The 22,577-nt window shown below is 35.6% G+C and overlaps 1 protein-coding gene across 1 annotated transcript; it reads right to left on the bottom strand.

Moving 5' to 3' along the window:
* Positions 1–18,347: 18,347 nt before the first annotated feature.
* Positions 18,348–21,496, bottom strand: LOC131064222 (probable polyol transporter 4). The gene is made up of 2 exons (XM_057998303.2): positions 21,261–21,496; positions 18,348–20,017 (listed from the first exon to the last, which is right to left on the bottom strand). Exons 1-2 carry the CDS (start codon positions 21,436–21,438, stop codon positions 18,540–18,542), a joined length of 1,656 nt encoding a protein of 551 aa, XP_057854286.2. The 5' UTR covers positions 21,439–21,496; the 3' UTR covers positions 18,348–18,539.
* Positions 21,497–22,577: the final 1,081 nt, after the last annotated feature.

Here is a 22,577-nt window from a genome sequence, read left to right as displayed (position 1 = left end):
TGTAAAATAATTATTATATGAAAAGAAAAAATATAGAGAAAAAAATGTGGGCATATTATCCTAATAGAGGAAAAGCCATGATGTACCAACCAAACTAATGCAATTTGAGAGGTCAACCACTTGCATTATGGGAGCATCAAACATCAATCTCAAGCTAATGCAATAAAAAAATAACATATTTTTATTGATGTTTTTTTTTCTTTATTATTATTATTATTGAAAAAGTTGAAATATTTTTTTAATAATTGTTTTTTTTTTATGTTTTTTAGATATTTGTTTTGATGTTTAATTTATTTATTTTTAGGTTAAATTTGTAAATATGGAAATGATTTTAGATTTTTAATTAAATTTTTTAAATAGATTAAGTCAAATGTTTTCTCTACTTCTCTCAATTCATGTGGACTTCCCTCCCTCCCTCCAATTCTCTCAATCGTCTTCCTTGGCATCCTTTTGTTAAACCCTCCTCTAATTACCCTCCAACTTACATCTTGTTTGATACCCTTCATCCAAAGGGAAGCATTAGTAGGCCAACCACACCATCGTCAACTTCATCAAAGATTGGAATCCAAACTTGTTGTCAAGCTTTCTAATCTTGCAATCTTCCTCTTGCCTCTCATTCTTTTAAAATGAGGATCAGGTTGTTCTTTTATGCCTCTCTCCATTCCTAAAGTGGATTTCTTCCTTGAAATTCAAAATATCATTCAATCTCTTTCGGACTACATTACAAATGATATCAAACACTTGACTATAGTTTTTCCCTAAGACATGCAACACCCCCCAAGTGCAATGTCCCCAAAGACAAGTTCATTGTCTTCAATACTATAAATACCCTTCTAAACCCACACATCTTATAATAAGTCAATTTTGGTTCTTCATATATCCAAGCTTTCAACACTTCCTCACTATCTATGCTTTCATCCTCGCTTTCTAAACCAATTTCTCCTTCAATATTTGGTTCCTCGCGTATATTTGAAGGATTAGAAAGAGCTTACAAACATTTTTGACTTTGTGTTGTTTACATACTTTGAATAATGCTTTGAAAGACAATAGAAAGATAGATTGGATGAAGATAGCAATAGATGAAGCTAGAGACATACAAATGTTTGTATGTAATTATTTCTCTCACTCACATTATTTTGACCTTATTTCAATAAAAAATTCCTCAAACTATTTGAGATTGGATAAGCTAGCTATTTTATTTTGTTGGAGATGATGGTAAGGTGTCGAATGGTCTACAATCCATGGTGGTTTGTAGAGAGTGGAAAAAGTAGCTCAATCAAAGAAAGAAGACGAGAAAGTGAGAGAGAGGATTCTTAATGACACTTGGTTGTCCAATATTAGGCAAGAAAAAAATATTCAATTTAATTAATAGCTATCTACTTTGTATTTATTTCTAATTTATATTATTAATAATGTTGATGCCATAATTTTTAAATTTTACTTGCAAATATATCTTCTCTTTCATATTACGTATTGCGGGGGTAATTAGGTATGTGGATATAGACTATCCTAGCCTTGAAAAGATTGATGATACTTTTGGTAGCATTCTTGATCAAGTAAAGTGAGCAACTCATGACAAGGATCGTAGATTACAATTCTATGAGGAACAAAACAGACCTATTGTCACAAAGAGGTGGAACACAATGAGAACCCCTCTTCGTATGGTTGTATATGCTCTTAATCCAAGTGGCACATAACTGAAATTGGTTGAATTATTTCTTTTGAAGATGATGAGGTGTGGAGTTTATGAAAGCCCTTTGTAAGATGTATAGTAGTTAGGAGGTAGCCATACTAAAAGAGCATTGGATTCATTTATTTTATCTTTATTATCATATATTCAACAACTAGAGGCTTGAATGGATATAGCCACTATTGCATAAAAAGCCCCATTGGGTGGTGGACATTTCATAGGAAGGGCACAATATAGTTGAAACAACTTGTTAGTCATCTAATCTCTTAAACTACTAGTTCCTCCACAATTGATCCACCTATGGCTTTATCCATTGGATCAAGAGAAACATGATCACCTCTAAGCATGCAAGAAAACTAGTTGTGGTACTTCATAGTGCCTTGAGACTTCAAGACTGATAGAATATTGAGTATCAATAAACTACATTGGGATGTTGATCCTAAAGATGTTAGGAAAATTGACAAGGACAAGGTGCAACTAAGATTGTTCAAGATTCATTGGACAAACCACAACTTCAACTAGAGATTTACACAAATAGCTCTTTTGATATTGATAGCTTAGATAAGGCATAATTGTATTTAGAAATTTGAGACTTGAATTTAAACCTTAAAATTTAGTTTTAGTCTCTAAAAGTTTTAAATTTGAGCAATCAAATATTGTTGTTATATAATATATTATTGTTATTGTAGACACCTAGAATTGTCATATTTAATTAAATAAATATCTTTATTTATTTAATTATTTTAGCCTAATTCTTCTATTAATTAAATAAATCTTTATTTATTTAATTAATTTATTAACCTTTTCTACCCATGACATATGTCATTCATCTCTTAATTCCTACACTACCTACCCTCTCATTATTTTATTATTTTCTCTACCTACCCTCTAATTGTAGCCGACCATTTATCTTTTACACCTCTCAATCTTATCCCTCCATTTCATATGGCGTCTTCTATATAAGAGGATACTTCCTTCATTATCAACCCTAATCAATCTATGCATCTTAATCAATTGATTACACTCACTATGCATTCAGCCCCGACTACGCTTTCGAACTTGCACATGCAATCAAACCTACTTGCAACCACATTTCCGTTCTTTGTTGAGCTCTTGTGCACATAAAATCTGAGAGCAAATATATCAAGCAAGATCAATGGAGATAGGAAGAATGGGGATCCAAACCCTATTGGACATGTGATGGTATAATATTTGTGATTTCATTTGATTTGCATTGTCTTAGGTAATCTTCATATGTTATGGTGGATCTTTGTTGTTGTTAGGCTAGGGTTTTGTGGTTGAATTCATTTAGTCTTTCAACATTGTTGTTTCCACTTTTCACCATATACATTTTGGCAGACCCGGTGGGACATGGATTTTTGTTAGATCTGTGTTTTTTTTGCAGATTTTTCTAACCCTATATTGTTGTTTTGTAAAACAATTTGGAGAATAACCTTGTGCAGCTAGGGTTTTGGACACAAAATCAAGATCTTGGAGATATTTGATCATATCTCACAAACGGCTTGGAAATTTTGCACCAAAGTTTTTTTTCAGGTTGAAGACAGTATCAAGAGCTTGCAAAGAAAAATTCAGATCTATTGGAGCATATTTTAATTTTCTATGATTTTTTTATGAATTTTCATAAAAAAATAATTTTGAGAGCAAATGAGCGAATTTTTCAGATTTTCTTACATTTTTGGAAATCTCTCATAATTATACACAGGATTTGTTCTTTGTGATTTTAATTTTGATGCAAAATATTTCCCTAAAAATCGGATCTTTAAAAATTAGGGTTTTTCCTTATTTTGATCAGATCTCACAAATGACTTCTAATGTTAGCATAAAAAAAAATTTATAGGTCAAGAAAATTATCAGAAGTGTTTAGTAAAAATTTCAGATTTTTTGGATCAAAGTTTCATTTTATATGAATTTGTTATGATTTTTCATAAAAAATTAATTTTGAGAGAAAATTAGTGAATTTTTTGGATTTTCTTACATTTTTGGAAATCTCTCAGAATTATACATAGGATCTGTTCTTTGTGATTTTAAATTTGATGCAAAATCATTCCTCAAAAATTAGATCTTTGAAAATTAGGGTTTTGCATTATTTTACTCATATCTCACAAACTGTTTGGATTTGTTGCAGAAATTTTTTTACGTAGGTTTGGAAGACTATCAGGACTCTCCAGTAAAAATTTCAAATTTTTTGGATCGATTTTTCATTTTATATGAATTTTTTTATGATTTTTCATAAAAAAATTAATTTTTGAAGCAAATTAGCAATTTTTTTGGATTTTCTTACATTTCTAGAAATCTCTTGAAATCTTACAGGTGGTTTTTTTTATGATAAATTATATCTTTGAATTGGTCAACAAAATGCATTGTTGAAGGCCCCTATTTCACAGAGTCTTTTGGATCTAAAATTTACCTAACTTGTGTGCTTGCAGGAAGGGGTGATCATTTGAAACAATCTAAACTACTAACAAATCTTTGTTGCAGGACCTTGGCAAGGGTTTTTGATCTTTATTGTGTGCCTTGTTCTCATAGACTAGCAAACACTTCAATTGGTGCATTAAAATTGAACCATTGTCTTTTGTGTCTTGAGCAATAGGCTCTTTTTGTTTCATCTTTAGAGGGCCTGTCTCCCCATGTGGTCATTAGGACTATTAATGAGGAGAGAACGACCCAAGTGGTAGCAAGGAAAACCCACCTCTTCCTAACCACTATAAACAACTGTATTCATGGTGAAAACTATGGATAACGTGTGTTGATTAGTTCATACCGACACTATGTCTCCCCATAAACCCGTTTGATCAAATTTATTTGATCATTTGTAGGGCGTAACCCCTACCGGTTAGGAGCCTTCTGTATTTACAAAGTTGAAAGTGCCGCATGTATGGCCACATGAGCGGATGTCCTTACTAGCACCTTTTTGTTTTAGAAGCCAAAATCCTTCTAGTTGTTGAGGCAGGAGGTCGGACCTTTGGTAGCAGCCCACACACATACAGTTCTTAGTAGAGATACAAAGTTTGCCACGAGGAGTTTTCGTGGGGACTGATGCTTGGCTGCCCCGAGAAGTGAGTGTCGAGGGTGGATCCAGTGGGGTCAAGCATCTAAGTATCCACTCTGAATAGTGTAGCCTCAAGGGAAACTCCATGTGGGATCAACAACTATTGTCTTGTCCAGCCATAAGAATTGTGCTTGACTTAGTTTGAACATTCAAACATTCAAGACCAAACATCAAAACATTGTGTCTTTTGTATCTTCAAGTGTATGCAAAACAAAATTTACATCAAACAACACACTTTTCTTTGAGTCATTTTTGAGTCTAAACACTTCCAAACATTGAGTCTTCATCATCATTGTGTCCTCTTGTCACGAAAAACAGTCAAAAAATTCAGATTTGGTCACAACAACAACTTCACAAATTGGCAAAATTTACAGTCCAACAAACAAGAGCAATCAGTTTCAGAATTCTTGAGCTTCCTAAGCTATCTCTTCAAGTTTTCATCTAGCATTCAACCTATCTTTGGGTCTCACAAAGTCCATCATTACTTTACATCTTACATTACATTCACATTTGTCTAAACTTAAGTCAAAAAGTCACTTGCTTGTCCTCGTCATACTTTGTCAACACACTACATACAACAACATTTTTCTAAGTGGTCCCTCATCAAGGTCTATCACCTTTGGGTCTCATTTGGTCTTACTTAGAGTCAAGGTCAACTTACCTCATCAAGAGAAACTATCATCTCTTTGGAAGTCACACCTACTCTACTACATACATACTTGGTCTTACACTTTGGACATTGCAAGTACACCTCGGATTCATTTACATTCCATCCAACTCTTGGTCTTCCATACTCTTTCCATTTTCATCTAGTCTCACACATCTTGGTCAAGACCTAGTTCATGGTTGAAACCCGTTTACAAAAATCTAGAAGAGAAACTAAAGAGGCTCAAGAGTCCGCAAACATGAGTTCTTATGAGTATGAGTAAGAAATATTGTCTATCCCTCTTTTTCTGCATAGTATTTTTCTGCATAAGACTTCCATGATGGTCTGCGAAGGTGAGTATCATATGCTTGACTATATGTGTATGGGACCTCTAGTTTTTGAAACAAAGATGATGGTGATTCAGGAACCATATGTGGTCCTCTATTGCCTCCACCATTAGGCCTCCTTTGATCCATGTTGGAGTGAGTTTGTTGCAAAGGTCGATTTTCCATTATTTGAGACATGTCAAAATCATGAGGTATCTTGGCTCCACTTTGTGCCATCATTTGTAAGAAATATTGTCTATCCCTCTTCATTATTTCCTCAACCAATCTATTGAAATGGGGATTCATAATGGTGTCTTCCACTTCTGCTAAATGTACGGAGAAGTTGTCCATATTGTCATTGTGTGTATCATTGTTGTTTGTAGTGTCCATGTTATCAACATTTGGAATGTTTCTATAGGCATCCATGTCAGGTAATGTAGTATGATTAGAATTGAAAAAGATATCATTGTCATACTCATAAGAACTCATGTTTGTGGACTCTTGAGCCTCTTTAATTTCTCTCCTAGATTTTTGTAAACGGGTTTCAACCATGAACTAGGTCTTGACCAAGATCTGTGAGACTAGATGAAAATGGAAAGAGTATGGAAGACCAAGAGTTGGATGGAATGTAAATGAATCTGAGGTGTACTTGCAATGTCCAAAGTGTAAGACCAAGTATGTATGTAGTAGAGTAGGTGTGACTTCTAAAGAGATGATAGTTTCTCTTGATGAGGTAAGTTGACCTTGACTCTAAGTAAGACCAAATGAGACCCAAAGGTGATAGACCTTGATGAGGGACCACTTAGAAAAATGTTGTTGTATGTAGTGTGTTGACAAAATATGATGAGGACAAGCAAGTGACCTTTTGACTCAAGTTTAGACAAATGTGAATGTAATGTAAGGTGTAAAGTAATGATGGACTTTGTGAGACCCAAAGATAGGTTGAATGCTAGATGAAAACCTGAAGAGATAGCTTAGGAAGCTCAAGAATTCTAAAATTGATTGCTCTTGTTTGTTGGACTGTAAATTTTGTCAATTTGTGAAGTTGTTGTTGTGACCAAACTCCTAGATTTTTGGAAATGGGTTTCAACCATGAACTAGGTATTGACCGAGATGTTTGAGACTAGATGAAAATGGAAAGAGTATGGAAGACCAAGAGTTGGATGGAATGTAAATGAATCTGAGGTGTACTTGCAATGTCCAAAGTGTAAGACTAAGTATGTATGTAGTAGAGTAGGCGTGGCTTCCAAAGAGATGATAGTTTCTCTTGATGAGGTAAGTTGACCTTGACTCTAAGTAAGACCAAATGAGACCCAAAGGTGATAGACCTTGATGAGGGAACACTTAGCAAAATGTTGTTGTATGTAGTGTGTTGACAAAGTATGATGAGGACAAGCAAGTGACGTTTTGACTCAAGTTTAGACAAATGTGAATGTAATGCAGGGTGTAAAGCAATGATGGACTTTGTGAGACCCAAAGACAGGTTGAATTCTAGATGAAAACCTGAAAAGATAGCTTAGGAAGCTCAAGAATTATGAAACTGATTGCTCTTGTTTGTTGGACTGCAAATTTTTCCAATTTGTGAAGTTGTTTTGTTGTGACCCAATCTAAAATTTTGACTGTATTTCCGTGACAAGAGGACACAATGTTGATGAAGACTCAATGTTTGCAAGTGTCTAGACTCAAAATGACTCCAAGAAAAATGTGTTGTTTGATGTAAAATTGTTTTGCATACACTTGAAGACACAAAAGACACAATGTTTTGTTGTTTGGTCTTGAATGTTTGATTGTTCAAAATAAGACAAGCACAATTCTTATGGTTGGCTAGGACAATAGTTGTTGATCCCACATGGAGTTTCCCCCGAGGCTATGCTATTCAGAGCGAATACTTAGATGCTTGACCCCATTGGCTCCACCCTCGCCACTCACTTTTCTTATGAGGAAATAATGAAGAGGGATAGACAATATTTCTTACAAATGATGGCACAAAGTGGAGGCAAGATACCTCATGATTTTGACATGTCTCAAATAATGGAAAATCGACCTTTGCAAAAAACTCACTCCAACATGGATCAAAGGAGGCCTAATAGTGGAGGCAATAGAGGACCACATATGGTTCCTGAATCACCATCATCTCTGTTTCAAAAACCAGAGGTCCTGCACACACATGGTCAAGCATATGATACTCACATTCGCAGACCATTATGGAAGTCTTATGCAAAAAAATATGCTCAATCACATACCAATGCTAAGGATCAACCACCAAAGCAATTGGATATTCAAAGGCATGCTCAAAATTTGGACACAAGGAAACCCCGCGTCAAATTTGGGGGCAACACACTAGAACAAACTCATGACATTCCTATAGAGTATGGTATACATGGACAAAGCAGATATGTCATTCCTCAACATGACTCTATACCAAGTCGTCCATATACGCAGCATCATTATAGACCTCCTCCATATGAATATGTGTATGATCAATATCATCTGTATATGCGACATGCTCCTCCACCTGGTGGTTCAGGCATGGGGTATGGTCCAAGAAGTCGATCTCCACCTAAGAATAATTTGGAGCAACAAATCAGGGACTTACAAAAGAAAATGGAGGACATAAGTACACCGAAGCCAACATACACAATGAGAGACATATGTCCTTATCCATTTGACAAGAGCATTCCAATGCCTCCTTTTCCTACACATTTCATGACACCTAAGTTTGATAAGTATATAGGAAAAGGGGATCCTAAGGCACACATAAGACAGTTTTTCACAGCTTGCATTGAGGTAGCAGCAGAAGAGACATATTTGATGAGATTATTCCCACAAAGCTTAGGTGATCAAGCTATGGAATGGTTCTCCCAACTTCCACCTGGAATCAAGTCTTGGAGTGACTTGGCAGAGGCATTTATTCAACATTTCTCATACAACATAGAGACAGACATATCAGTCACTACTTTGTGCAACACCAAACAAAAGGATGGAGAATCTTTTTCATTATTTTTACAAAGATGTAGAAATCTAGCCAGTAGATGCTCTTGTGAAATTCCACAAAAATAAATGGTAGAAATGTTCACCCAAAATGTTAACAAGGACATTGGTTATGACCTAAGAAAATCTTGTTTGTCCACCTTCAAGGACGTCATTGAAAAAAGATTAGCAACAAAGAAGGTCCTAATTGAACAAGGAGTCATTAAGATATTCAAGGAAAACAAAGATGACTATAAAGGAAAAGATAAGCCAAGATTTTGGAACAAAAACAAGAACACAGTCAATGATGGTGTTGTTGATGCCAATACAGTGCGACCCAAAATCATTTTTTCGGGATCAAGCTCTACAAACAATCAAGTGAATACTCAAACAACTTCAAAGTCACGAAGGAAGTACACTCCATTGGGAGAACCACTTGAGTTAGTTTTCAAGAAGCTAGTGGCAAACAAAGTAATCACTATTCCAAATTTTCCTCCATATGAACCAAAGGTTAAACCAGATTGGTGGAATGATGATGAGTATTGTGAATTTCATAAGAGCAAGGGCCACAAGACAGGAAACTGGCATCGACTGAAGAACATCATACAAGATCTCATTGATAGAGGTGACATTGATATTGAAGGGCATTCATCCAATCAAGAACATGAAATGTTTAAGGAACCATTCCCAAAGCATGACAAGGGAAAAGCTAAAGCCACAGATGATCAAACCAACTATACCAGAGCATGCTATAACTATGATTCAACTATCAATCACATTTCGATGGATAATTATGTCTCTACCATTATCATCAAGGACAAAATGCCTGAGAATTCTACCCAAAGACCCAAGATTGTCCTAAAAGGCATTGGATCTTCTTCCGAACCTACCTCTGAATGCAATGTTACCACTCGTCGAGGTAAATTCACTTTGCAAGGTGCTCCAACTAAAAACACCGCTTCCTCATCAACTAAGCCTAAGTATGACCTTGTAGAACAGTTGGGGAAGACACCTGCACTCATCTCCATCCTTGAGCTCCTACGCATATCCCCCGCACATAAAGCCATTCTTGATAAAATCTTGAGAGAAACTATTGTTCCTACTGATCTGAACGTGGACTAGTTTCAAACCATGGTGGGATACCTTTCCATTCCACACTCCCTTACATTCACAGAAGTTGATGACGCCTCTGTAAGTCAGCCACATAATGCACCGTTACACATTGAAGCCTTCCTACACAAACATCGAATAAAACGAGTCCTGATAGACGGAGGAGCAGGTCTAAACATTTGTACAATGAGCACTATTAAACAATTGGGATATTCTGAAAAGGATATGAATTCTACAAACAAAATTACCATTAAGGCATATGATGATGAAGAACGCTCATCCAAGGGAATAATCACCTTACCTCTTAGAGTTGGGCCAGTTACAAAGGATGTGGTTTGTCAAGTCCTAGACCTGGATCTCACATACAATATATTATTAGGACGTCCTTGGATTCATGAGATGAATGCAGTACCATCTACATATCATCGATGTATCAAGTTCCCACACAATGGAGTTGAAGTGACCGTCAAAGCTAACCCAAATCCATTCATATATTGCAATAATCTGCGACCTAGATTAGAAATAACAATCCCAGTCAATCAAGAAGTTGTTCCATCTTTAGCATATGTGGATCCAAAATCCTTGAAAGATTCTGCATCAAAACAAGTAGAGCACAAAGAAAATTTCAAGTTTAAAGACATGGGATGTGGTGAGTTTATCTTTCATGTTGATCAACTCCCACTATCTCTTAAGACATTCAGTCAATAGGAACAGTCTATAAGCAGTATGCAAGACCAAGGAATTGGGTGTGAACCACCTAGCATTGTGGCTACTAAGTTTGAATGCAAATCTCCTCTAGTGGTGCAAGCATCTCTTGATATCAATAGTCCTAAGAGTGGTTCCAACAAAGAATCTATTGAGCATATCACCAAACCTCTTGAGAAATCACATATCTCTACCATTTCATCCACTCATTCCATTTCCACTCCACTTCCAGACTTGGATCAACAAGAATTACAAAAGCCCTTACTCATCGGGGATCAAAAATCAAGCTTTCAAAAGAAAAATCTAAAAGTCAAAAATAAAGAAAAGTCCTTTAGTCCAAATCAAAATCAAAAGCTATTGGACTCTGCAAAAATCAAAGTCAAGGATAAAAATCCTATGAACCAAAAAGAGCAAGAGTTGATCTCCCCTAATATCAAAATAACTGGGGGCAAAAGTTCTAAAATTTCAAGTAAAAAAGAATACTTGTTGATCCTAAGTCTCCATCATGCTATCCTACTTTCACTTATTTTTGTAATCATAAGCCTTCATCACTCATTCACTTGTTCCGCACATCCTTTCCCTTCTGGTGATACATCATGGACCTTTAATGGAGCTTCCTTGAAGGACTTTGTTATCAGTGATGCCCAAACTTCTTTAGGTGACACGCATACGGGCAAACATAGTCCACACACTAGTAATTCTATCTCAATTCCTTTATCAAGGAAGACAGTTGCTCAAGCTACACATCATTCAGTCAAGGAACGATGCAGCTACAATCATAAGGTTAAGCCTCACACATTTGAGGTATGTGACTTGGTTCTCAGAGAAAATCCTAAAAATCAGCAAGACAGAGAGAAGAAGGGCAAGTTCGAACCAAACTAGCTTGGTCCTTACATCATCACAACAACATATGGATCTGGTGCATATCAACTCTCAACCACAGAGGGTGAACATTTGGATGATCCTATCAACAACATGCACCTTCGCAAGTTTTACGCATAACTCTTCAGAGTGTCCCAATTCAAAAATACAAAAAAAATTAAAAAAAATCAAAAAATACAAAAAAAAATCGTTACTTGGTGAAAACCTGGCAAACAGGTGCCTCGTGACACCAAAAAAAATAAAAATTCGTCCAATGGTGAAAACCACTTCGGTGGCGCCCTGCGCAAGTACCATGGTGAAAACTGGGTCACCAGCGCCATGCGTAGAGACATTGCTCCTCCCTCCTTCAGGATTCTATTTCATCCTTCACTTTGCACACACTCATAACCTATCCATGCATAATAAACTTATCCATTCCCATCATGGCTTGTTATTGATCTACCCAAGATTGGTTAGCCATTCATAATAACCTCCCTTTTCACCCCTTTCCATTCATAATAAATCAGATCCTATCTATGGCTAAGGCAAATCCTACGTCTAGTGATGGGTGTGGAACTAAGAACATCACATGTTCTGAGGAGTACAGTTTCTTCCAACTTTCTTCAATCTATCCACACACAATCCATAATAAAGCAACATCTGCATCGTCGATCCGCAATAAAGTTTCGTCTTCTCCACAATAAAGTATCAGTTGCATGGATTCAGTCAGTTTCAGATGAGACACAACAGTAATAATGAACTTTCAATAGACTCAGAAAACATATGATTCAGTGCTATCTATCCTTTTTTGTGAAAGTAAACATTGTGACCACAATCAAATAAGACTTATACAAGTGAAAAGAGACACTAAACTTGAGGACTACAATGGATGTTGGCGTTGAGTCTTGGTTTTCTTTTGATTTTATCTTTTTGGTGACATGTCTTTTAGCTTTTCTGGGATGTCTCTGACTAGAGATTCTATCTCCAAGATGTCTTTGACTAGAAAGGCGAGGATGGGGTATCATCACCTATTTTTCTTTGTTGTATGTGGATTGTCTCTTAGTAATGCTATGACTTGTCCAAGGATATGAGGACACTGTGAATCTAGTATGAACCAGGGCATTCCTTGTTTGTAATTGTCTTATCTCCATGCAAACGGGTACAATGACTTTCTGGGTCGAACATATGCCTTGATTGTCATAACCTACTTGCCATAATAAAGCTCAATGATGATAACGCACAAGAAGCTCTCTCACTTCCATATCTTCTATCTTCTATTCCCCTTTCTTGATTGACTTACATCGTCCTTCTTGAGTCCGTGTAGCCCGCTATCACATAACTGAGTATAATGACACGCCAAAAATATTTGCATTTCATGTAGTTGCACCTGCATTACCACACATTAAGCATTTCATACATACATATAGATATCACAATTGCATCACATCCTGCACACAACACATATTAGCACATTTTACATTTTCATCATGTAAATAATCATTTGCATTATCATATTCATTTGCATTTCATACATTCACATTTGCATTAGCATAACATATTAAAAACATAAAAGAACAAAAAAAATATTGCATTTCATCATGTACATATTTGCATCCATATCATAACCATCACATAGAAACATACATCATGAAACATCTCATCACATAGAAACATACAACATAAAACATATAGAAGCATCACATAGGTACACATGCATATAGCTACCGCAAAGATGAATCGTCTCATATAATATATATATATATATATATAATCAAAAGTGTCATGATACAATGATGTCAAAATACATATGGCTACAAAATCACCCGAAAGTGTCTACATCATCATACAAAATGGTACAAAACTGATACATAAGAACCCACTGATCACTCCTCCTAGCACTGCTGGTAGTGCCAGTCCAGTCTGTGTCATCGTGTCCCATGCCACATGACTAGCCCTCATCTCCAGTCCCGGATCCTGAAACACTCGTTTCAATGCCTCCCTGTCTCCGTCTCGATCGTAAGGAATCAGCTCCCCATCGATCGGTATCCGTAGAATCCTGTATACATCCTCTAAGCTGACTGTCATCTCACCCGTTGGCAAATGAAAACTACAAGTCTCTGAGTGCCATCTCTCAGCCAATGCAGTCAGCAGCCCCATGTTCGTCCGAAACTCAGGCACATACAAGATGTATCTCAAACCCATAGCCTCAATAGCAGCTTGGTCCTCGAATGTCAACTCTGGTCGTAACCTCTGCGTCGACGAGAATCTCTCTCGTGACTCCAGCATAGGCAAATACTCCTGCAGTCAAGCAAATCAATCATGTCAGTCAAAGTGACACTCACTGTTCATCACAAAGTGTTGCTATCTATCCTAGTGACACTCACTGTTTATCACAAAGTGTTGCTTCTATCCTAGTGGTACTCACTATTCATCACAAAGTACTACGTGTTTTAGCACTCCTTGTTCATCACAAAGTGCTGCTCATATTTGTATTCTTTGTTCATCACAATGTGTTGCTCTTTTTTTAGTACTCCATGTTCATCGCAAAGTACTTTGTCTTGGTACTCCTTGTTCATCACAAAGTGCCTCGATCTATCCTATCGTAGGGCCTCTGCTTGAGTGTATCCTCTTGAGTAGTTTCCTAATTGGCAACGTATGTTCTATCACAGAATTGCCAATCTTGGCCCTATTTTTTATTTTAGTCTTCCCTAGAGGACCTGCTTGAGTGTATCCTTTCAGCAGCTTATCCAATCGACAGCGTATGTTCATCACAGAACTGCCGATTTGGCCTTGAAGACATACACGCACTTTCATTACATAAATGCGCTTACATATTGCATAGACGCACCTGACACCAACATAGACGTGCCTACACGTTTTTGGACATTTTTTGACATTATCCTAAAGCACATTTATTGCACTACCTAACATGCATTTATGACAACATTTATTGCGACAAAGTACAAGGAAGTTTTGTGGTACTTACCGGCTCTCCTGCCTCTGCTGGCCTCTGAAATTGGCGAACGTGATCGAATCTATGAACCAATGCTATCACTGCTGACTGCTACTGCTCTATTCTCTCTCTCTGCACTCTAATCGCTTGGATGTGTGGATGACAACGAGGCTATATTCCCCTCGTGATCTATCTTATAGACTACCCTAGCCCTAGCCCTAGTTCTCTTTTCCCGAGTCAATCTTCAATATCTCGTGACTCTGTCACTCCATCCTATCCGGCCAGTCCATTCTATCCTTTCTTTCTTATCAAGAGATTGTCTGTGATCTTTTCAGACATTTTCATCCAATCTCTCGAGGGGGCATATCATTCCCATCTTGGGGCAACTTTGTATCAGTTCATCTTATCTTCTTTGAAACAATGCGACAAGTTGCATTGTCTCAAAGAGGGGCAAAATGTAGACACCTAAAATTGTCATGTTTAATTAAATAAATATCTTTATTTATTTAATTATTTTAGCCTAATTCTTCTATTAATTAAATAAATCTTTATTTATTTAATTAATTCATTTATCCTCTTCTAGCCTTATTTCTCATTTAAATAAATACATTTATTTATTTAAATTACCCCTTTTCTAAATTAAATAAATACTTTTATTTATTTAATTTGATCCCACTTCTTCTATTAATTAAATAAATCTTTATTTATTTAATTAATTCATTAACCTTTTCTAACCATGACACATGTCATTCATCTCTTAATTCCTACACTACCTACCCTCTCATTATTTTATTATTTTCTCTACCTACCCTCTAATCGTAGCCGGCCATTTATTTTTTACACCTCTCAATCTTATCCCTCCATTTCATATGGCGTTTTCTATATATGAGGATACTTCCTTCATTATCAACCCTAATCAATCTATGCATCCTAATCAATTGATTACACTCACTATGCATTCAGCCCCGACTACGCTTTCAAACTTGCACATGCAATCAAGCCTACTTGCAACCACATTTCTGTTCTTTGTTGAGCTCTTGTGCACATAAAATCTAAGAGCAAATATATCAAGCAAGATCAATGGAGATAGGAAGATTGAAGATCCAAACCCTATTCGACATGTGATGGTATAATCTTTGTGATTTCATTTGATTTACATTGTCTTAGGTAATCTTCATATGTTATGGTGGATCTTTGTTGTTGTTAGGCTAGGGTTTTGTGGTTGAATTCATTTAGTCTTTCAACATTGTTGTTTCCACTTTTCACCATATACAATTATATTTTCATCATGATTAAATTATGGTTATATTGTTGAAAGACTACTAGTATACTACTATCATGATTAAATTTTATTATTTTTATATCATTTTCATGATTAAATTTAAGTATCACCTTCTAGGTCTCTACTATTATAACATTGTTATTGCTCTTATACTACTAGTATAAACATAAGGTGGCTTTTATACCTCTCTCTCTCTCTCTCTCTCTCTCTCTCTCTCTCTCTCTCTCTCTCTCTCTCTCTCGTCATGGAACACATAAAAAAATGTTTAAGGACTACTTCTACAAGGTTTTTGTATACGGTGAAAATGGAATGATAAACTATTGTAAAACCAGCAAAGATCCAACCACATTAAAACCCTAGTTCTACAATTAAGAATCCACCATACACCAATTAAGAATCCACCATATACCATTCGCATGCTTAGTTGGGTTTGATGTCCATTGTTTCTTATCTTGAATGATCTTGCTTGATATGGTTGCTCTCAGATTTTGTATTGTGCACAAAAATTCAACAAAGAACTGATTGTGATTGTGTAGATGCTTGATCACCTGATTGCATAAAAGTCTTAGTTGCTTGAATGATTAGGGTTGTGAAAAGATGAAAGAATCCCCTTATATAGAAGACACCTTAGGAAATGGAGGGATATGATTAAGAGGTGAAAGGATAAATGGTCAGCTAGGATTAAAGGGTAGGTAGAGAAAATAATAAAATATGAAGGGGGTAGTTAAAGGAAAATTAAGATATAAATGACAAGTGCCATAGAGGGACAAAAACTAATGAATTAAATAAATAAATAAAGATTTATTTAATTAATAGAGGAAGTGGGACCAATTAAATAAATAAAATATTTATTTAATTTAGGAAAAGGATAATTTAAATGAATAAAAATATTTATTTAAATAAAGAAAGGTTAGAAGAGGATAAATGAGTTAATTAAATAAATAAAAAATCTATTTAATTAATAAAAGGTTTAGGATAAAATAATTAAATAAATAACAAAAATATTAATTTAATTTAGGGAAAGAATAATTTAAATTAATAAAAATATTTATTTAAATAGGGAAAGGCTAGAAAAGGATAAATGAATTAATTAAATAAATAAAAATCTTTTTAATTAATAGAAGACTTAGGATAAAATAATTAAATAAACAAAATATTTATTTAACTATGACAGGACAATTTCAGGGGTCTACAGTTTCTTCATAACATTTGAGTTGATATGGACCCATGAAATTTTAAGGGGTTTTGTAATTCACTAAGAAAGACATCCAAGCCTAGGGTTTTGACATTCTTACTTTCTCAAGATACAATCTAACTCGACAAGAGATAGGAAGTCAAATGCCATTCATTAAGTCTGTAAGAGATTGTACTAGACAACACCATAACAAGTCTACAAGATTCATTCACACTTGTCAATGAAATATTGGGTTTGAACGACCAAATTATAATGTTTGTATTTTTTGACAAAGGCATTAACATAATTGACCTTGTTGTCTTGTATATTATTGTATTCACGTATATGCAAATGGAACAATCTCTCACGTTAATAGAAAAATGATGTTGATGTTGAGGTTAATTTCAAACAATAAGATTAACAAAGAAAAGATAAATTGATCCTTATTGACGTCTAAGCCAATATGAACCTTATATCTAAGAGGATGTAAGCCATCACATATAAGAAAGTTACCATGTTTTCAATGTTAGAGGCCCTAATACATGTGAGATAAGACTAGGACAAGCTAAAGACACATCTTCATATTGTTTTTGATGTACTAAACTAAGAGGTATTATGCTCAAAAGGATATAAAAAGGAGATATCCTCTCCACACCATAGACATAATAAGGATTATTTTAATTGTAGTGGAAGCAAATAACACAAGGAGGGAAGCATCTATCACATAGAGGTGGTTTTCTCAATTTTCACATGGGTAAAATTAGTATGACACAACGAAGGGTTTGCACCAAAAGCATGTTTGGAAGAATCAATAGAATTAGTCAATCTTTAATAGAAGATATGAATTGTGCAAACATAATCATCTGTTGTATGGTTACTCTCAAAACTAACGAGTTTATGTAGTTTTCAAAGTAATTGGAGTTTCAATTTATATTTATAGAATGCTTCAAGCCTCCTGAAAAACCAAGAGAACAAATGGAATTCTTTCAAGATATCAACCAAATAGTAATACATCCATTCATACCGTGTTGCATTGCAATAAACACTAGAAGAGAAAAAAAAAAAACCTGTTCTGTATAATTGTTTTGTTTTAATATCTTTGTAATCCAGTATTTTATCCAGTTTGTAGGTTCTGTAAATAAGTCAATGTTAGGTTAGAATTGGCAAATTCATAATTTTGAAATATTTTTTTAATGTTTCAAGCTGTTATGATTTATAGTTTCTGAAATTATTACACCCCGAAAGATTAGTAGTCTCTTATTTTGAGAACTGCATATCCAAACCCATACCTACACCCTAGTAATTTGCGGCCTCTCGATGTGCGGGCAAAATAAAAAATTGCTCATTCTCAAGTATCTGTTTCTAGGCTGAATAATAATCCTTAGAAATCTGAGAGGAAACTGAGGAATGATGAAATTACCCTCAAAGTGATTCTTGAAATTTTTTATTTTTCAGTTATATTTTAGAAATTGCAAACTGGAGATCCGCAGCAACCTTCTGAACTAGAAAACATGGGGATTCGTTAAAAAACTGATGTTCTTGTAAATGATGAATTTCACTTCCTGTATTAAATAGAGAAATATATAATATAGCATGTACTTCATTGACCATGTGTAGAAGTTATATCTTTCTCATGACTTATTAATGTACCTTAGCAATTGTTTTGGCTGTGCGTCTTCTGACATTAACTCATTTTACCTTTTTTCATATGCATGATGATTACAATTCCTTCACTTCCTTTAAAGCTCAAATTCAGTAAGACTTCAATATTTTAGATTTCTCAACTAGCATTGTTGTGTCCCCTAGCTCCAACTCACCCCCTTGTGAAATTCTCTCTGACTCTTCCTTGTTGAAAAATGACACAATCTCTTCTAGAGTTTTGCCTTTTGTCTCGGGTATATAGATATATACAAACCCTGCACAGAGGAGTGAGACACCAGCAAAGAGGAAGAATGTTCCAGCTATGGTTATTGAATGGGAGAGACTTAAGAAAGTCATGGTGATTATTCCACTTGCAAATCTGTTTACTGCCACACCCAGACTAGCTGCTTGTGCCCGGAATCTCAATGGGAATATCTCTGACGATAAAACCCAACATATTGGCCCTAATCCAATGGAGAAAAATGCCACATAGGACCACACTGCCAACATAGCCCAAAAAGCAAATCCTTGGTGGCTTCCCGATGTGTTTTCTATCAAGAAAAGACCCGATGCTAACGCTACAAAAGATACAGTCATCCCAAGGGCGCTTGTCAGCAACAATGGCCTCCTTCCAGCTCTATCTATCAAGAATGCAGAGACCAAGACAAATCCAGTTTTGAAAAAACCTACTGCAACAGTAGCACCAAGAAGACCTGCTTGACTCTGAATTCCAGATTCTTTGAAAATTACTGGACTGTAAATAACTATTGCATCAATGCCTGAAGCTTGCTGGAAGAACTGAATCCCCAAAACTATGATCAGCATCCTCTGCAATGGAGGAGTGGGCCATAAAAGTTCTCTCCAAACTCCTTCCCCATGATGTTTCTTTTGGAGAATTTGCGAATTTGGTACACCTATTATTTCATCTTGTTCCCCCAATTTCTCAACATTGTTGTTAGATTCATTACCTCCAACACCTGCTGCTTCCATAATTTCTGCCAGTCTCGCATCTGCCTCATCTTGATCATCTGAGGTTCTTGCCAGTACATATGCAGCTTCCTCAATCCTATTTTGCATGACAAGCCATCTAGGGGACTCTGGCATAGCAAGAACACCTAGTGCAAGGAAAACTGATGGAACCAATCCCACACCAAGCATCAACCTCCAGCTTATATGAGCTGGTAAACCAGAGAGACAGTAATTGGAAATATAACCAAGAAGACATCCAACATTGATAAAAATCTCAGGAAGGGATGTTAGTGCCCCTCGGCTTGATGCAGGGGAAACCTCTGCAGTGTATACTGGGGCAATCAGTAGGCCAAATCCAACCCCAATCCCACCAAGAAACCTGCCTACCATTAAAACGAAAAAGGATTGAGCTAAACCCATTATACCTGCACCCAACATGCATATGAGACCTGTCAAAGCCATTGTCCATCTTCTTCCAATGGCATCTGAGGTCCTGCCTGCAGCTGCAGCTCCTAGAAGTGAAACTATGCTCAAAGATCCAATAAGCACCTCTATTTGTTCCTCGTTTATGTGCAAATCCTCTTGAATAAACATAATTGCTCCACTCATAACTCCACCATCTGCACAGCATCAGAAGAGGCATCTAATTTGTCAGCTTTCAGAATTCTCAAATCACCTACCAATTGAAACAAGCAGATGGCAGAACATGGAGTATCAATTACCTTTATGTATGCTGCGTAATCAAGAAGGAGAGCAAGAAAAAAGATGATATTTAATCGTTCCTATTCCAAGAATGTACAAGATTGGAACCCTCAAGCATAACCAAACGAACAACTTACACAATCTAGAGAGCTTGCTTCCCAAGCAGCTAAGTTATTCATATTGCCTTCCAGGCAATTAAATAAATATTAAAAATATTCTACAACTGAGGAATATGATTTTAGACTATTCTGAGGTTGAAAGCAATTAATATGCAAATATTGTGGCTAAACAATAGTATGCATGCTTGTCTGTTGCTCCATACTCTATAGAACCTACAGCGCCTGCCAAGGGCAATATTGAGCATTTTCATTTCCATTAAGAGTGGCTCCTTCAAGGCTACAAAGTGAAATAAACATAAGCGTCCAGGCACAAGTACTCTACCAAATAAATGACACGTTTATTTCTTTGGAGAAGTGTACTCTACACTGGTACTCTTTAAATTCCTCTATTTGAGAGAGGCTACAAAGGCAAATGGCCCAGTCACTAGAAAACTTGACTTCAAGAAATACACTCTAACCCTACCCACATATCCTGATGAGTCATGCCCTTATTCTATGCTCCAGAGCCTTATTTCAAAATCTCCAGTCCATTTATCTATAGGCATCTAAACTTTCTAAGTGACTAAGCTCGATAGAAGACGAACAACATCTATAAATAAAATGATATAAACTTTGTTTCATTTTTACTCACAATCCCCTGGGCAGTGCAGATCTTGATATCATAACACTACTTCGAAAAGGGATGTTCAACCAGCATTTTGTCTTTCTTTCATTCTCTTCAATAGGGTCAAATAAACTTATTATTAATATTGAGTGCTCACAGGAACGCATCTATTCTGGCTCCAAAACGGGCCGCTCTAATTCGAATGTGTAACTGTAATGATAAAAAGCCCATCTCCATAGGGTGCAATTTCAATATTCATAAAGAAAAACTGATGAAGTTTTCACACTTGGTATTTGTCTACTATTGTGTTAATGCAGCTGGTATTCACAGTGCAAAGGACAACTATCTCACTTAAAAAGGGTTTTACAGATCTGAAATGAGAAATTGATAGTGTGTCTAAACTCTGAAAAAAAATTAAAATGGTCCATACATACATACCATAGCCAAGCACGATAGAATTCATGGATGCCAAAATTGCACAGGCAAGCACATATCTGTTCATGGGCTTTTTCCCACCAGAAGATACTGAATGATTATTGACTAGTTCATATTTCCCAGTAGGAAGCATCAAATCATTACTAGTATCACCATCTTTCCTGTTTCCCCAACCCATCATTATAATTTCTCCTCAGCAAAACAGTCTGGTTATATGTATTTGGAAGTGATTCTACTTTTCCTTTCACAGTTTCGCCATTGTTAGATCTACAGCAAGTCACTTGAGGAGATCAAAGCGCACTAGGCAGAAGTGTTCTACCCACTCGGTCAAAATAATCTGTATATTAAGAAGGAAAAATGCTCCTTCACTCAGTCTGAGGTGCAGTTTCTGAGATTATAATTATTATAGAAGTTCGTCCCTTCCTACTCCAAGATTACTGGCCCAAATCAAAATATTTAAATTGACTGCTTTCCCAATTCACAGGGAGCCTCGAGGAACGTGTGAATTTTTAGTCAAGAGTAATAATGTAAAACAAGCTTAACCTTAAGCCTCGTGGAATTTTATTAAAAGAATAGATTTTTTTAACAGACTGGAGGAATATAGTAGTCAATTCTGGTTGATAATTTTTTAAGCTCAACCTGCAGTAATATAGGCTAGGTAACGCAGACGAAGCAGAATATAGAACGAGTAAGCGGGTTTTTTAATTCAAATTATGTATTATTTTTGTCTTTTTCATAAGAGACATACATACATGATAATAACTAAGCCCAACTAAATATGGATTAAACTCAAATATCTGTCAAAAGAAGAGTTGAACATAATGAAATCTTATTTTTAAGAAAATAATATAATTTAAAAAAAAAGTAAAATAATCATTTTTTAATTTCATAATAAAAAACATATAAAAATAAAATAATTATTAAATTTAAATTTTATCAAATAATTTGATCAAATACAACTCATCTCAAGATTATGCCAAACTACTAAAATTATTCAAAAGAATCTTCATACTCCAAAACAATTATAACTTAATGTATTCAATAATAGTATTTTGAAATAAAAATTATATATATATAATGGATTTCAAACATTCCAATCATGATATTGCTATCGGGATTCAATTGTGTAGTTTTCGAGTCAAACTCATTGACCCATGTTTCATGAGTAGTGGTTCACTAGAACCCATCTCTCATGAGAATGAATAGTCCACTTAACACTCATTGCATCCAGGTGATGCTCACAAAGGTGAAGCATTGGGCCTTCTCGAGAGGTCATTTTCCACAACAAGTCAAATTATGATATTGCTATCAGGATTCAGC

The sequence above is a fragment of the Cryptomeria japonica genome, chromosome 6, assembly GCF_030272615.1.
Source record: "Cryptomeria japonica chromosome 6, Sugi_1.0, whole genome shotgun sequence".
NCBI lineage: Eukaryota > Viridiplantae > Streptophyta > Pinopsida > Cupressales > Cupressaceae > Cryptomeria > Cryptomeria japonica.
The sequence above is the reverse complement of the archived record's forward strand: the minus strand, read 5'-3'. Positions and strand labels throughout refer to the sequence as shown.

Excerpts from the sequence above, each read along its gene's own strand:
- LOC131064222 (XM_057998303.2), bottom strand. The coding sequence starts at position 21,438 with ATGATGGGTTGGGGAAACAGGAAAGATGGTGATACTAGTAATGATTTG. Across the intron at positions 20,018-21,260 it reads TTCTATCGTGCTTGGCTATG|ATGGTGGAGTTATGAGTGGA; the intron begins GTATGTATGTAT and ends GATGCTGTGCAG.